We start from the raw sequence: 18,028 nt of genomic DNA, 5'->3' as shown, positions 1-18,028 counted from the left end.
GCTTTAAAAAATATCTACAGATATTACGTTGAAAACTTCTTTAAAATATTGTTAAAAATTGGAAAATAATACAATTTCTCATCAGATTTTTTAAATTATTGTTAATATACGTTCAACAGGAAACGTTTAACAGCACTTACACACGTTTACTCTAGAACATTTTCTTCAGTTTAAGCAATTTTTAACAATATTTCCTTGCTGAACAAATTTTTAGACTGAACAAAAATGCAATTTTTTGATAATTTTCAACAGAAAAAAATGTTTTTGATACTTTTCAACGGGAAAAAACAGTGTTTTTTTCAATTACGTCACTACAGCAAGTTAGAAGTTTAAGTTGTTCTTTCGAGTAAATTTACAGTTTCCTATTGAAATAATCGAAAAAAAGAATATTAAATCGCAAAATATTTATTCAAAAAATAAACATTTTGAATGTAAAAAATGGCTTAAAATATTTTTAAAATTTAATTTTCTGCCAGTTTTTAATGTTTCTTTAAAAATTATCTAAAATTTTACACTTTTAAAAAGTAAGCAAAATATATAAAATATTAGTTTTAATTCTCAAAAACAATATTAAATATTAAAAAATTTAATTTATAAAGCACCTTACGATAAATTTTACTTTAAGAATTGAATTTTGAATAATTAAAATTATTTTTTATAAATAAATTAACTGCATAAAATCTCTTTAAAGCCATTTCAAACTAATTAAAAAATTCTTTTTTAAATGGTTTTTAAAACATTTTTTAAGATTTTATTAAATTTATTCTAAAATTTTGTAAAAAAATTTAATTAAATTAATTTAAATTGTTTTTAAAATATCTAAATAAAACTTATAAATTTATATTCTTTGATAGTGTCAATAGATTTATAATATATACTTTTATTATAAATTAATATTGTTTGAACAGGTTTAAAAAGTATTCTTAAACAAGTTTAAAAATTCATTGAGGAAAAGTTACGTTAGTTGATCAAATATTCTTTAAAGTATGAAACACTGGAAAATAATTAAAAAGGAGCAGAAAAATCCAAAAATAAAAAAAAGTCAGAAGTGTCTTTCTTGCAAAAAATTTAATATTAATTTATATAAATTTAGATGAAATTGTTGAAGTATGAAATTTTAGAAATGTTTATGCACTTTTTCATTTGAATTTTTACAAAATTTACACTTTCAATTTTTTAGTTTTGCATTTTTATAAAATTCACTTTATTTTTTGTATTTTTGGGCTTGCATATTTTGAAATTTACACTTACAGTTTTGTATTTTATGTAAAAAGTTTACATTTTTATTAAATTTATTTTTATTTTTGTATTTTTAAAATTGTAGTTTTACAAAATTCACAGTTTTTTAGTTCTGCATTTTTATCAAATTTAATTTTATTAAATTTGATAAAAATGACATTTGCATGTTTTTAGACTTGCATTTTTACAAAATTTACACTTTCTGTTCTTCAGTTCTGCATTTTTATCAGATTTATTGTAATTTTTGTTTGTTATTTTTGAATTTTTTTTCCAAATTTGCAATTTAAGTTTTGCAGTTTTACATTTTTATTTTTCAAAACTTTATAATTTTTGTTTTGTATGTTTAAGTAATTTTTAATTTCAAATTTATTTTTAAATTTGTAATCTTTACAAAATTTTATTTTATTATTACTTATTCTCAGATTTGAATTTTGTTTAAATGAAAAAGAAAGTGTCAATTTTGGAATTGACTTTTAAAACCTTTACACTTTATGTTTTACAAAAAAATTTTACTATCTTATAAGCAAAATTTTATAAAAACAAAGCGGGTTTACTCCGGAAATTTATTTAAAAATTTATATTTTTCGCCTTAAATAAATTAATTAAAATGTAAAGGATTGACTGTAAAAATTATATTAATATTTTTAAAAAAATTTTTAATATATTTTAAAATACATTTACGAAAATTAATAATTTATTATGTTTAAAAAAATTTTAATCAGAATATATTTTTTAAAATTATTAAACGGGAAAAGTTTAATATTTTTTAACAATTTTGTTTTAAATTTCTGAAAATATATAATGAAAGAAAATTAGTTTATTATTATTTAAATATTATTAAAATAATTTTAGAAATTTTTTATAGATAATTAAATTATTATTAAAGAGTTATTTGTTTTTACTTAAAGCAGAATTATGTTCATATTAACGTTACGTTTGAAAAATTTCAATAATTTTTTTAAGAAAATTTCCAAAAACTTCGCGAGAAAATAAGAAATTTCCTTCAAATTATTAAGAATATTTTTGAAATTTTCTAAAAACTTATTATTGAAAAGCTTTTTCTTAACATTTTTAATGGATCATTCGAAAGATGTACCACTGATTATTGTAGAAAATGTTATAAAATTCTGATTAATTTTAAAATAAATCTAAAGTAAAAATTATAAGATTATTAAAAAATATTTTTAAGAGTATTTCTAGAAACTTATCTGAAGAAATTATTGATGATTATTGGGCTGCAATTTAAAAAAAAACTGGTGACCTATGACTTCCCACTGTCTATCCCTTTTTAATCTCGAGAATGTTTTTTGACAGATGAAAGTCGAGACCAGATATGGAAATCTTATGGAAATCTTAGAGGTCACGATTAACTATATAGGAACTTCCGGCGTAGACCGGAAGTCACGTGATTTTAATTCAAAACTCTCTCCCTCAACGACTCCGTAGTTGTCAGGAAAAGTATGATGTACAGGGGCAAGATCCTACTAATTTAAGATTGAGAGCATATATTTTAAATTGAATAAATTTAAAATATGATTAAAAATTGCAACCCGAAATTGTGACGATTTTTTTAAATAGTACTTTTTTAAAACTTTTTGGTAAAGAACGTGTTTTTTTCATACATTTTTTTAAATCTATACTTTAACACGTGAAGTATCTTTTGGAATTTTTATTTATTTATTTATTTTTTAGGGGTACCAGGAATGGTACGAAACTGCTCCATTAACAGTGAAACGGAACATTCTTTTCTGCTTCATTGTGCCGAAGGAGACGACGGTGGTCTGGCACAACACTTTTATATGGAGGTGAGAGAAGCTGCCACAGACCAACTTCGAGCTAATATCTCTGCTGACAGACCAAGTTTTGTGGCTCGAGGTTTGCCTTCCAATACAATATTCCAAGTGACTGTGTATTCGGGCAATGCCAAAGGCACTAGTGTACCTGTCACCCTCAGAGTGGGAACCCATCCTACACCAGAAAGCCAGACACAAAAAGGTGAGATGTACTCTGTTCTTTCTGATATCAACTTCGATTTATAGCTCTTAACATGTGAATAACTTCACTTCTATGGAGTACGTTGCTACTGCTATAGTAATAATACAACGACTCTCTCATTGTTGTATACATTATGCTATTATATTACTTTCCCGGCTCTGTTATGCCTAACAGAGGGAAATTATGGTGATCGGTCAAAAACATCCTTCAAGTAGGTTCGGATTTAATGACGATTTTACTCATTATTAGCATTTACAATTTATATATAACCCATCCATACCCAAAGATTAAACTCTTTGCCATTTTATAATAATTAAAAATATGAAAACTTTTTAATAATAAAATATCGTAACAGATGGCGCCACATACCAATTTAAATGTTGCCGAGAAAGTTAAGCAACTTGTGCTGGGTTTTTTAGCAGCATCTTATTAATGCTCTACTGTATGATTTGGTTATTGTTAAAGCAGCATACTGGTTACATTTTATAATCATTTACTATTACTACTACAGTAACAAAAACTTGAATTATTGGTATTAATCACGTGCAATAACAGTAGAGGTTTAATATAGTACCGTTATATTGATTATTCTACAATAAGGCATTGATACCATACAGTTATTCAGGTAGTAGCACAAGTTAGAGTTCAACAGAGATTTGTCAAATAGTATTTGTCACCCAGTAGATGTCCTCAAACGATACAAAAGAGTATCGAAAATACAACTTCACTTTAATGGAACGAAAATAGAAATACTGAAGTAGTTTTATGTCCTAAGAGAGCTATAACACTAGAGAGCAATTTCCCAAGATGCTACAAAGTATCTAGCATGAAGATTTACCATCAAACTAACCGAAATTGAACACCCCCTTTTTTTCTAACGCTAGAAGGGAAAAAGGCACTCTGCTCATTTACTAAGTATATATATATAACACAAGGTACAATTAAAAGAAATTGCCAAGCAATCTTGGATAAGTGATATAAAAATTTTCGGGGTTTGGTTAAATTAAGTTTCATAATTAACATAATAAAACCATTCACAGAATAATTAATGTTACTACAGCAGCATTATAAGTTGCTGTGTTTGTTTTCCTACTTATATCTTTTCTACTTTGTTTGGTATGTTTAGATGATGTATGGCAGCTCAACATAAATCCCTACCTCTGGGTTCTTATTGCTATAGTAGTAGGATTAATCTCAGTCGCTCTCTTTGTTGTTCTTTATATGAAAACAAGAAACAGACATCATGCCATAAAAAGTAAGTATTTTTTCCGTTATAATTATTATTTTTTTCCATATAAAAATACTTTAATTTCACGAAAATTACGTGAATTTATCTATTTTTCTTGAATTTTCTACTTTTTTTCCACATAAAAATATGTTAATTTTATGAAAATTAAGTGAATTGGTGTAATTTTTCTTGAATTTATTTTCTTTAGTTTTCTATTTTTTATATAAAAATACATTAATTTCATGGAAATTACGTGAGTTTATGTACTTTTTCTCCTTGAATTTATTTTAATTTTCTTTTGTAAAATTTTTCCTTAAATTTTAGATTATTTTTTAAAATGCAAAATATATAAATATTTGTCTATAAATTTTGTTTGCAAGTTTATTTTTATGTATGAAGCTGTAAATAAAAATAAAATGGTAAAAATTTGCATAAAACAGGTGTAAACAATTCCATTAAATTGGAAATAAAAAGTGAATTAATTTGCTCGAAATTGCATGAAATAATTGCATAAATGTAGAAAATAAAAAATAAAATAATTCTAGTGAAAACTGTAAAAAATTGCATATAAAAAAATAAAATAAATTAAATTAAATGCATAAAAATTGCATAAAATTGCAAATAAAAGTTTTATTAACATTTTATACACATAAATTTTGTTTTTTTTAAGTTAAAATAATTTTTTAGAAGTGTTTTTAATCGCTTTTTAATGATTTTAAAGTTATTTCTTTCTTATTTTTATGGGAAATGTATTTCAAAAGTAAAAATAATTTTCTAGAAATTACTTTTGGAACATTTTTAATAATTTAGAGCGCTTTTTAACGATTATAAAAATATAAATTTTATGCATTTTTGCAATTTGGTTAAAAACATATATATTTGTAAAATTAATTTTTGAATTAATAAAGTAAAAATTTATATTTTATCATTAAAATTATAACTTTAAGGACACTTACGTATACAATATTTAAATTTTTACTCGTTAAATTTTATTTTAAAATGTGATTTAAACTTTAATATTTATGTAATAAATATGCATATATTAATATTTAAAAATTGAATTTAAACTCCAAAAATTTCTAAAACTTATTTATTACTCCCCAAAATAATTATCCGAATATATAATTTATGTCGTGTTTGGTTCCTATCAGATTTTCCTATTTTCCATACAATTATACGTGGAGGGACCTAGCTCATACAGTCAACCAAGGAGACTCTAGGCTCTCCTGGTTGACTGTATGTAAGTAAAAATTGAATATATAATATTATAATCCTACCATCATTTCTAATGATAAATGTAAGAAAAACATTCGGTGTGTTGCTCCAAAGAGCGTAGGTTCGAATCGTAATAAATGTTGCTAAACATTCAATATGTTATTCGAAAGAACGTGGTTCAAACCTTAATCGATGCTGCTATACAACAAAATATGATATGCAAAGAGGAGTGTGGCCCCAGATATTGGTAGAGGATGCTAGAGAGAATAGGTTCGAATTTTAATCAAAGCTGCTAAATTCAGAACGTAACCGGTGGATATCACTGAAAATCAATATATTCTCAAAAAGGGAATGAGTTCAGATCTTAGAATTAGCTACCAAAAGACAAGATAAGGTTGAGAGTTTAAATCTTAAAAATGAGATTTGTGTGTTCTAAGATTTGCATTTCGAATATCATTTCTTTACTTTCTTCAATTAAAAAGTGTACTTAATGACGGGATAAGGAAGAACAACACATAAGGTAAGTGTTTCCAAGGAGGTCTTCTTCTGCCTCCTATTATAGGTATTAGATACGTGAAGAAAATCCGGTAAACTCCACGTGACCAGCACGTTGGTCAGACGCAAACATGCAAACAGCTTCCAGAGCAGTTGTGGTTTATTCGCTCGCCTATTGGAGGGCACTTTATAAAAAATTATAATTAAATATTAAATATTCGTAACTGCAATTCTTTTAATTTTTATCTTAGTAAAATAGTGCAGAAATGCATAAAATTTCCTTTATAATTAAAAATATATAAAAATTTTATACAATTATGAACTTATAAATTGGACTCTAATTATTTTTGCAAATGTATTTTGTTATAATTTGCGTTTTTAAAATTTGCATGTTTTGTATATATTTTTTATTTTTTAAATGTTTAAATATAATTTTTCTTTTATAATTTTTGAAAATAGATAATTGTTTTGCATTTTTTACATTCTTTTAATTTATTTTTGTATTTTTTCATTTTTTCATTTGTCTTTTTGCATTTTTAAAACACGTTTATTTGTATTTTTTACTTTTGTAATTTGGCTATTTCTATTTATTGCATTTTTAATTTGTTGTTTGGATTATTTTTAAGTTTCGTACTTTTTGCACAGTACGATTATACATACAATTGCTAAAATTTATTATAAAATGTATTCATTTAAAAAAAATTAAGTCAAAATTTTCTACTTTAAAAAAATTACAAAAATTCAATTTTTTGGTTTTTTTAAAAATCTATTTTTAATTCCATAAAGAAAAAAAATACAGAACTTTAACTGATACAAAAAAATATATATATATATTTAACAAGATACAAGAAAACAGATCCACGTTAAAATCTCTCTCATTTTAAACAAATTTTTTACGAGGTAGAACAATAATAAAAGTAAAAAGTTTGAATAATAATAAAAAAAGATAACTAAGTAAACAAAGAAAACGTATTTCAAAAAATTTATATATATATATATATATATATTATATATATATATATATTTTAATACTTTTCCATTATTTAAAAAGTATATAAAAATCCTTTTGCATATGGAAAACGAGCTTTACATCAAAGTAAAGATGATTTTATCATACTTTACATTTACCTCTCGAAAATTTTTTCTGCAGTTTTTATGCATTTTTTTAAACAGAATCGAATTATAGGGGGAAAACTTTCATTTACTATTCAGATTTCGAATAAGTGAAGTTAGTTTTTCCTTCTACCTCCAACTTACGATCACTTACAGCATTATTTTCTTTTATTTCTATTATCAGAAAATGCATTAAATATTCTATAATGTATTCTTTTCGCATCTGTTATAAAAGTACTGCAAAAAATCTTTTATTGTTTAAAAAATTTATAAAAAAAAATCTCACTGAAAAGTAAAGAAGAAAATACTTCTACAAAATGAGATTGTTGTTAAGTGCAAACAAAATATAAATATATATATACCTTTAAAAAATCTTAGATAAATGTGTGTAAAGGTAAATCTATTTATTGAGTTTTTTCGAATTTAATATTTAAAAATACATCTAAATGGATTTATATATGTACATTGATGGAAGCACAATTGCAATGTTTTTTTTCTCTATGGCATGATACAAGAATGGTCTTTGATAAGATCCGTTGAAATCGGCTAAAGTAAAAAGTAAAATTTAAAAAAGTAAAATTCGTTTTAATATTTAAAGTATTATCTGTTTTTCGGCGATTTTAATGTTTAACAGCTTTTAAATATTGCTATTGTTCGAGTGTAGTAAAGCTGTTTTGATGGAATTTTGTTTAAAGCGGATCTAACTCCATTTTTAGATGGAGGAATCTAAGAAAGTGTGAAACACGTTTAAATTATTTATTTTTGTTGAAAGAGTAGTAAATGAAAATCTATGTTAAAAACTTAGTGTTTGTTTTTATCTAATTTTATATGAAAATTATTTATCTTTCTTTTTCCTCTAGAACTAGGAAAATTTTTTAAAAGTTGTGTAGTTTTAATAAATAGGTTAAATGTTAGTAATTTATTTATTTATGATTATATAGTGCTTTACCTAAAAGTATTTTGCTGTTAACTATATTATACATGTATATTAAGGTTATACTATGTTTATACTTGCTATGCTATGCGTATACTTGTTATACTATGGTTATACTATGCTTATTCTTTCTACTATACTATATTACTTAAGCTATGCTTGCTACGGTAAGTATATGCTACTCTATCTAATACATTACTTTTGTTTGAAATGCTTTGTTAGTGTGCTTAGTATTCTACTGTAATTTGAAAAGACTTAGTATACTACTGACACTTTGCAGCTACTACAATATGCTAATGCACAGTTTAATATTATATTGAGGCACGATTACTTAATAGCTTGTGAATAATGCTAATATACAGCTTAACGTTAATCTAATTTATAGTGTCCTGCTATATACTACTTTACGATAGCTTTTAAAGTATGTTACAGTAGTAATTTATGCTATTATGTAAACTATATTATACAGTAACACAGCTTACTATATCAGTACTTACTACAGATCGTACTGTACTGTACGTGTGTGTTGCATTATTACATCAGTGTATCATTGTTGAAATGTTACTTACTATTATGATGCTGTAAAGTAGCATCTGTTTTATACTGTAATAATTATCACGGTAATGTATGTTAACTGTTACTAAGATAATCGAAACATTTACTACTTTATACGAACAATGTTACTTCCATAGCAAGCAGTATAAGTATTGTATTGTTATATGGCATGGTGAATGTAATGCTACTATGGTAGCATAGATAATAATTACAATATAACAATTAAAATTATCTTAATTATTCTCTACCCTATTATAAATGAATATTAAATTTACCACCATCCTTGTATCATAAAATCATTATGCACATCGTTACAGTTAGATTTATTATTTAAAAAATTACTAAAAATTGTAATTTTAAATCTTTAATTTATTATAAATATAGTAATTTTATGTTAAGAAAAAAACTAAAAATTGAAAAGTTTATTTTCATTTTATTTTATAAAAAAAACAAAAAAAAACACACAATACTTCCACTTTCTTCAATCGATTGTATGTTACTTATGAAAGTTCTTAGATTTTTTTTCCTTTATATTTTATTATTATTATTACTGTATTTGTGTTTTCTCTTTTTAGAATAAATAAGTAGAAAATAAAATATTTTTCACTAAGAAAACTATTTATTGATTACAAATATAATTTTTCTTTTTTTTTGCCATTTTTTCTGAACAGCTGCTTCACAAACGATGGCTTCTTGCAAGTAAGTTGATCCCCTTTTTTCTTATTTTAGATTATTCTAAAATGGAATAACAAAAAGCTAATTTAAACAAGTGAAAAAAAGAATATATATATATATATATATTTGTCAGTCTTGCATATCATTTGTGATTTGAAACCCTATTCTTTCTTACTATAAGGCCAAGTATAGAGTTTGCAAATCGAAAATTTTATCATTGGATACGTATTAAAAAACCAAGATACTGAAAACTAATCTATTCTTCTTATATTTTGATAGTATCAAATTACATTTTAATCATTCAAAAAATCAGTTATTTTATTTTAACGCTTCTACATAAATGATTTTGTTGTATTTTTTCTTTTAGGTCACCATCATCAGCTCCTGCTTTTCCTGATGACGGATGTGACGTTTGTGCTTGTACTGGAAGAGGAGAAGAAAAGCTTCCTGTCTTAATAACAGGTAAATTCATTTGTCTTCTGTCTAGTAATTTTTCTTCACTGCTACTGCTACAAATATTGTTACTGATGCTACTACAAGTACAAACGCTGTTACAGTTATGTTATCTTGAAAATAATCATTCGCTTATAAGTTAAAGTCTATGTTGTTTTTTTAATAAATAAAACTTTTTTACTATGAAATTACTGTTTTTTAAATTTATTTTTAAGAATATCATTTGTTTATTTAGCATATATGGTTTCAGTTACAGAATTTACATTATACTATACTTTGTTGCTTAAATAAACTATCCCACTAACTCAATTAACTTAAACTGTAGCTTAATTTATATAATACTGAAGTACAAATGTACACTATGTTATAAAAGGGCACACTACATATTGTATTGTACACAATAATCTATAGAGAGCTTATGATGTTATGGAAGTATATTTAGCTTATATTATGATTATAACATTATTAATAATATGATAATTGCCTAATAATATTGACAATTATTAATATTGATTTTATTATTATAATCATCAATTTATCATTATTAATCCACATGATCACTTATTAAATTTTGATGATGAAGATTAGAGCTGTTATTGATAATGATAAGTGGGATGATTTTAATAGTGATAATGATGATAGCAATTATATTCACTTAACAAACAATATCACCGATGCTAGTGTAGATATTGATAAGGATCATCATTATCATTTATGCTATTAATTTTAGCGATGTTTCTCTCTAATGTTAAATACTTTGATGAGAATCAGCGTTAGCACAGATGATGATAATGATAATAGGGCTGTTAATTGCAACTCAATATTACTAGGATCATCAGTATCTGCACTACTTGTATACTATAATCTCTTAAGAGTAGAGAGAAGTATGCGAATTAGCTGCTGTGAAACTTTGATAGAAAAATAGTAGGGTGCTTCAGGTGGCAAGCAGTTACGTAATCAAATAGATGGTAACGAACTAAGCCATTGGTTTAATTATTTAACTACTTAACACTTAGAAGCACCAAGTGTCTTGATACTGATGATGACAGTGATATTTATTATATATTATTTATTATTATTTATTAACACTTAACAATTTAACATCACACAGCATCATTAGTATCCTTCAGCCAATTTTTCATAAAAATATGTAAATTAACAAGCATTTTCTTTCATACTTTTTCATGTAAAATATTTATTAAATTCCCCCTTTAAAAATTAAGCAAAGTAATTAATCTCAATAAAAAGAAATTCACCTGAATATGCAATTTTAATTATAATTTTCTATAATACTAATTTAAAATTATTTTATTTTCCTTTATTTTTTTTACAATTTTTCAACATTTTTTATATTCCCAATAGATACTAAAGTCAATTTTCTACGTACATAAAATAAAATTTGAAATTGAATAAAAATATAGAAATATATATTTTTATGTATTTCGTTTTTTTCCTGTTGTTAAACTAAAGTAAACAGAAGTAGCTTTTGTTTGGAAATATCTTCTGTCAATTTTAAACATCCGAAAATAAATGAAACGATGGACAAAAACATTCAAGAACAAGGAGACAACAACGAATTGAAAGTTTTAAGACAATATGGATTTATCCCTCAATAATAAAATACTGCATGCTGTTGCAAGATAGGAAGTGAATTATAAATGTATCCTTTCTAGTAAACAAGTAGAAAAATCTAAAAAAAATTTTCCTTTTCAAAAAATTATCCCCAAAAATAATAAAAATACAAATTAAATTGATGCATCTTTAAGATAATTAATTGTTCCAACATCATCATCATCATTATCATTATCAACTAAGAAAATGATGAATTTAAGAAATTATTTTTCGACAGAATAATAGATATTAACTTAAATTTTTTGGAATTTATTTTTTAAAGTTAAATTCAATTAATTATTTTTTCCTCTTTTTGCTGATTTTTAGGCAATGGCATGGTTACAACAAATGGTGAGAGAAAAGATGGTGATGGAGGATTAATGTTTATTAATAGTAATTGTGTAGGATGGAAGAAATTTCAGACAAATCCTGACTGCGATTTGGTTACAAAATCAATCCTAAACGTGGTAAATTTTTTTAAATAAAATTATATAGATATATATTTTTTCTCCCTTGTTTAATTTTTTTATTTTTAAAGTTTAAATTAGGCTAGAATTGTGTAGTTAACTTTTATATTCCTCTTTTAGAAAATAGGAATTTTTTATATATTTTTTCCTGTTAAAATTTTAAGAAAATATCACACGAAATACAATTTTTAAATGTCAATAAATAAGAAATGAAAGCGTTTGAAGTCTCATCACGTATAAGTCTAGTTGCTCCTGAAAGTATGATAGAGAAGAAGGGTGCTGCTATAGAGTAAAAAAATGTAGGAAACAGGATAGAAAATGTGCAACGGAAGAAAAATAGAAAATATAACGATAAAATTTGACATTGTTTTTAGATAGCACCAAATTGCCTGAAGGTTCGACGTGTTTGACAGCCAAGAGATGACAGCCTATAGTCACAAAATAACACCTCCATTACCTTTTCCAAAAACTCTCCACTTTGCCATTTGTCATTTGTTTTCCCGTTTTTCTATTTATTTATTTTATATTTTATATATATCTATATATTTAATTATATAGTAAAAAAATTTAGAAGATTGTTCCATTACTAACTTAAGAATAATCCCATTCTAGCCTATAGAAGATAAGGAATCGTTGGACTGTAATGTATCTGTATCGCCATCCAGTCGACCTCCAAGTATCTCTTCTCCAGGAACAGCCTCACCGGAAGATGTTCCAACTAAAACGCAGAAATGCAACTCGAGGTACACATCCAAAACTTCTCTCACAGATGAAAGCAATGCAACTTTGCCGTTGATGTCAAGCAGACAAACAGAAGTGTGACTAAGGCTTTATAATCTGTAAAAAAAATCAGGTATAAAGTTATAAATATGCAAATTTTTGTAAAGGAAAGCTGGCAAGCTGACAGCAAAATTTTCTACTTCTAAGCTCTTCTATCACTACGGAGGTACTTCATAAGGGAGGGTGAAGCGCAGTCTCTAACATACATCTACCTTTTATATACTGTTTTTTCATGAAATAATTTATAAAAAATTTCGTTATTTTATTAAAAATAATTATTTTAAATGTATACTAGCCTATAACATTAAAATTTCATCTTAACTTTTGTTCGTTTCATAATAGCGTCGAGGTCTTTCTGTTATCTTTTACATGGATAAAAAATTTAATTTTGAATAAAATATTATTATATAAAAATTTTATAAATGGCACTTTTAAAACTTCATAAAAATTTCGTAAATTTTTTCAAGGCAAAGTTCTATAAATTTCTCTAAAACATTGGTAGTTGTAGCATCTTTATTTGGAAAAAGATGAAGATACTATGTATTAATAAGGTTAAATAATTGGAAAGATGCTTATGAAAGATGCAAATTTAATAAATAGGTAGTGATATAAGATGCAATAACAGTAAATTAACCACTTTAGAAATGGAAGATGCAATTAATTCTTAATGCAATCAGCTGTAAATAAGGGAAATGCAATCAGTAATGAAACAAGTTTGTAGTGATGCAATGTAAATAGTTAAATATGTCATTAATACAAGATGCAATGTTAGCAATTAACTAAATTACGTGTGTGTGATGTAACGTTAGTAATTAATTAATAACTTGGTTAGCAAGTAATTAGTAATTAATTAAATCAGTAGTAGAATATTAGGTTGTATTTTGTGTTTGTGAATTGTGAAAAATACATTAGGACCAATTATATTTGTGTACTGAGAAATGCAATGTTAGGTTTCCAGGTAGTGACATATGACACTAAAAACTTCATTTTTAGTTTTGAAATAGTCGCACATGATACTAGAAAATGCAATATTGCATTATCTAAAGCGGTGATACAGTTAAAATCGAAATCAACTGCATTGCACTCTCATAGCTAGCACTACACTACCATATTATAGATCACTTACTCAGTTTGTTAATGGGGCTAAAACCCTTACAAATCTTATATAATTTAAGTGAATGCTACTAATATTTGCTATTGAAAGTCACGATTCCATCTGTAAACTAAGGTCATACAAATCCTGATAGTCCCTGTTGATTAGTGATGCTTCAGTTTAACTTTTTAAAAAGATTTTTTTATATATAAAAAACTAAACTAAACAGTTTACAACTGCGAGAAAAAAGTATGAAGTTTTCTGCTCTAGTAGATACGATTTATTTTTCTTCCTTTACTTTTTACTATTGTAGATAGCAGCGGTTTGTATCTCTAGTAGTAGAATTTTTGCTTCAATTACCATTACAAGGAATCGACTTTGTGGCCTACTTGCTGACATAGAGTTAATGTTTTCTGTTCATTTTCTAGTACCCGCACTCGTGATGTTTCTCATCGATTTTTTTATTTTCTTTTTATTATTATTATTTTTTTCCTTTTCTACTCTTAGTGAAGAATACGATCCTCATGAGCATTTAAAAGCCTATTCCAACCATTAAACTAAAGTCCTTCTATCTTGCTTTCTTCGCTTCACTTGAAACTAAGGTACAGAAACGATTTAACACTTTCTTCTTTTTTTATTTCTCTAACGTTTAGAATTTGTAAAAGCTTAAACCACTTTAAACTTTTATTTTCTCGTATGAAGTTTTATTGCTTTTCCCATTATACATGAATTTATACAAAGTCAAACCACGATACTTTAACACTTTACTAAGCTCTATACTGGCTCATTATCAGGATATATATATTGTAATTTTATACTTTTATCTATAAATATCTTTACTAACTTTCAAGCAATAGATATATTACAAGTTTTATTTTAAATATTTGAATTTTTAGTAAGTCAGATTTTCTGGCAAAGTATTATTAAAATTTTGTAAAAAAGTTAATTAAATTCAAATTCTTACTGATTACATTTTAAATTATTTTATTATTTATATAAGAAAAGTGCACATTTTTGCGTAAGAAATTGTTATTTCGCTAGTTAAATGCAAGTTTCATCAACCGGTAGGTCACGAGCTACATTCACTATTCGTGGCTTTTAAAAAGCGTTTTTTACTTGAAAAGTTGAAATTATGTTAGTGGAATTTACTTATGAGGAGCACATGATATGATTTTATAAAGGAATTTAAAAAAATACAATCGAAAGTCGCTTTATATTGTCATCGGGTTTATCTTACATCATCTCTAATGTTATGGATGCCACTTTGAACTTCTCTCTCATCATTATCATTACAGATCGTATATCTCATCATCATTATCATTAGTAGTAATAAATGTTTATTATCTGTAATTAGAATAGACGTGGTGGTTTACTATCCCATATATTTCATGTGTAAATCAAAGCTTTTCATCATAGTTTCATCATAGATCACACGTTAATGTTCAAATTCAAGTAATTAACTGTTTTAAAATAGAATACGTAGCATACTTTAGTGCATAAATGATAACCTGTACACTAATGTATGCAACATACTATACAGTTCGCAAAATGTAGTGACAGAGAAAGACGACAAGTCATACATAAACAATAGTTTATGTCATCATATTTTATGTAATATGCTTCTGAAATACAATTTGTTCGATAAGAGTGTACATATTAAGCTTGTGTGCACTGGTATACACTATATATAAGTTCGTGCATCCACAGACAGTGGTCAGGTCTCACATTTTATAATAGAGTTGAAGTTTACGCTTATTTTTGTGTTTATTATTTACTGTCGTGAAGATAATTACAGAAACACCAGTTTAATTAATGAATTGATTGGTTAGTTTCTCCAAATTGTATATATTTTGCCATCGAGACAAAATCTTAGATCCATCCTTGTTAGTGTCAGGGTCCACGTTTCTGAGACCCTTCTCATTCAAATCACATAATGACAATAAAGTAGAAAAATAATCTAGTATAAATGTTAGCTCATGGCCAAAGTTATTTGAAAGAATAATCAGAAAATTGACATTTCTTTTAATTTTTTCTCCTCTGATAAACCCTGACTGCACACCCTTCTCGTAGGGTCTGGTTAGTGAATTAATCGTTTGTGCACTACGACTTTATGTACTAATAATCTGTATAATACAACTTAAATATCAGTATACACTACATACATTAGAGTACAAGCTACTATTTATTCACTAATACATGCTTATAAAAGTTATCATTAAATTATTGAGCTAAATTTGCACATAACGCTCAGTAACACACGTGATATTGACTGATAAAATGTGCATTTTTCTTCATACCTTTTCATAATATTTCTTTAAATCAACTATTTACATAATGAAACATTTTAATTTATTTTTTATTTACAGGAAAATAATACTTTCAACAAGGCCAGTCGAATTTTGACTTTCCTTTCTTTTTTTGCCTGTGCATAACACAGTTTTCTGGGATCTATCCTGAGATAAAAATAAAATGCCAAGATGATCCTTGACCTGTGCCTGAATCAACTGTTGAACAGTTGCTGCCATAAAATGACATTAGTATATTTAAAAAAACTAATTAAGGGAAAAAATCAACCAAAAACAAACAAACAAATAAATAAACAAACAATATTTATATCTGAAAGAGAGTTGTAGCCAAGTCGAAGAGAAGAAGATTTTACAACTTTTAGAAGAATGTTCTATGCATCGTCGCTGCACAGATCAAAAAGAAAACAAACTTACAGATTGCGCCGAGCGCAAAACAAATTAGTGCCATCTACCTCTTGCAGTGCAGAAAAAATGAAGAATATACACCACCCTCGAGCAGAGGAACCACGTATATAGTCAAAAAAAATTGCTAGAAGTTGCCAAAAAGTGAAGCAGAGAAACCACTCCCAGAACATGACTCAAACTGGGATCAACCATAAACCATATTGTGGTCAATGTAAACCCTCTTATAAAATGATTTTTAGCGATCTTGATAAGAAAAATTCTGAAAAAAATCATAAAATCTTGTGAACCAATGTTGCTATTACATTAAACCCCCGAAAAAATCCATCAGATCTTCTTGATTCTTTAAAGCAACGTACAATTCGGTAAAAAGGAAAACCCCCCTCGAAATGGACCAATATATATTTAATTTTATTGTTAATCGTGATTTACGCTCTTTGAATATTAAAAAAAAATACAATATTAAAACACTTTTTATACTAGTTTTCAAACAAAAAATAAATTATATATACATATAAATATATATATTATACTGCTAATATACAATGCTACTTTTTTAAAACAAGTAGCAAAATGGGTGGAGGTAAATTTGGATATAATTGACCACACCCTGACTATTAGCAAATTTTTGTGTGATATAATTTCGTCACGATGTTATAAATTTAATAACTAAAATAAAAATAAAAAAATTGGAAAAAATTTAAAAAAAAGAGCTTTGTCTACATTGGTTCCACATTGGATGACGTCATTTTAAACATTGTAAAGAAAAAAAGACAACAAATAATATTTTTTGTTTGTTTTTCTGTAATCCCCGTGTGACGTTTTTCATTAATCGTTCATTTTTTCAACAGAAGAAAAACAATGTATGCTCTCTTAATGGAGTGTTTTTTGTATGTATTGTGTATCCTTCCATTGTCATAATAAAATCACGTCTTCCGAAAATAATTTCTCCAATAATTTAAATATATTTTTAAAAAATAATAATTATAATAAAGTGCGTATAAATTAAAATTTTACAATGATTTTTCTAAGTCAATAAATTGACGTAGAACTGTTGACAGGGTGTGAAGATTAGGGGTATGGAAATTATCAAAAAACTATAAAACGAGTCGGGTGTTAGAGACTGAAATTATATCATTTTTGGTATTGTGAGAAGATTATTTATCGTTACAAATAATATTTTTATGCATTTTTTTGCATAAAAAGTGAATTAATCAAGGAGGGATTTCTTTATGGCTTCTTATCTTAATCATAAGTTTGCTTCTCTGCATTGCACCTGTTTCTTTACAGATATTTCCGATTTGAGCTCTTACTTAAGTTAAAATATTTCAATTTTTTAAATTAATTTTGGATTAAATTTTTATTTGGTTTTCTGAATTTTTATGTTCTGCACTATTAAAAGCGTTTTTGAGTGCCTAATACAGTAAAAGCAATTCTGAATTTGCATTTAGAAATTATTGAAAAGCG

The 18,028-nt window shown here is 25.7% G+C and overlaps 1 protein-coding gene across 1 annotated transcript in view; it reads left to right on the top strand.

Annotated features, from left to right (window-relative positions):
- The window catches only part of LOC136989432 (neural cell adhesion molecule 2-like), a 223,190-nt gene extending 205,684 nt beyond the window's left edge, over positions 1-17,506 (top strand). Inside the window, exons 8-14 of the mRNA XM_067287572.1 lie at positions 2,932-3,234; positions 4,361-4,489; positions 9,446-9,473; positions 9,817-9,911; positions 11,841-11,980; positions 12,593-12,833; positions 16,220-17,506. Of these exons, the coding sequence (XP_067143673.1) occupies positions 2,932-3,234; positions 4,361-4,489; positions 9,446-9,473; positions 9,817-9,911; positions 11,841-11,980; positions 12,593-12,802 (905 nt within the window). The 3' untranslated portion in view covers positions 12,803-12,833; positions 16,220-17,506. The remainder of the gene's footprint in view (positions 1-2,931; positions 3,235-4,360; positions 4,490-9,445; positions 9,474-9,816; positions 9,912-11,840; positions 11,981-12,592; positions 12,834-16,219) is intronic.
- The last annotated feature ends 522 nt before the right edge of the window (positions 17,507-18,028 follow it).

This window comes from Centruroides vittatus, unplaced genomic scaffold (assembly GCF_030686945.1).
Source record: "Centruroides vittatus isolate TY-2023 unplaced genomic scaffold, ASM3068694v2 scaffold_576, whole genome shotgun sequence".
Lineage (NCBI taxonomy): Eukaryota > Metazoa > Arthropoda > Arachnida > Scorpiones > Buthidae > Centruroides > Centruroides vittatus.
The sequence above is the reverse complement of the archived record's forward strand: the minus strand, read 5'-3'. Positions and strand labels throughout refer to the sequence as shown.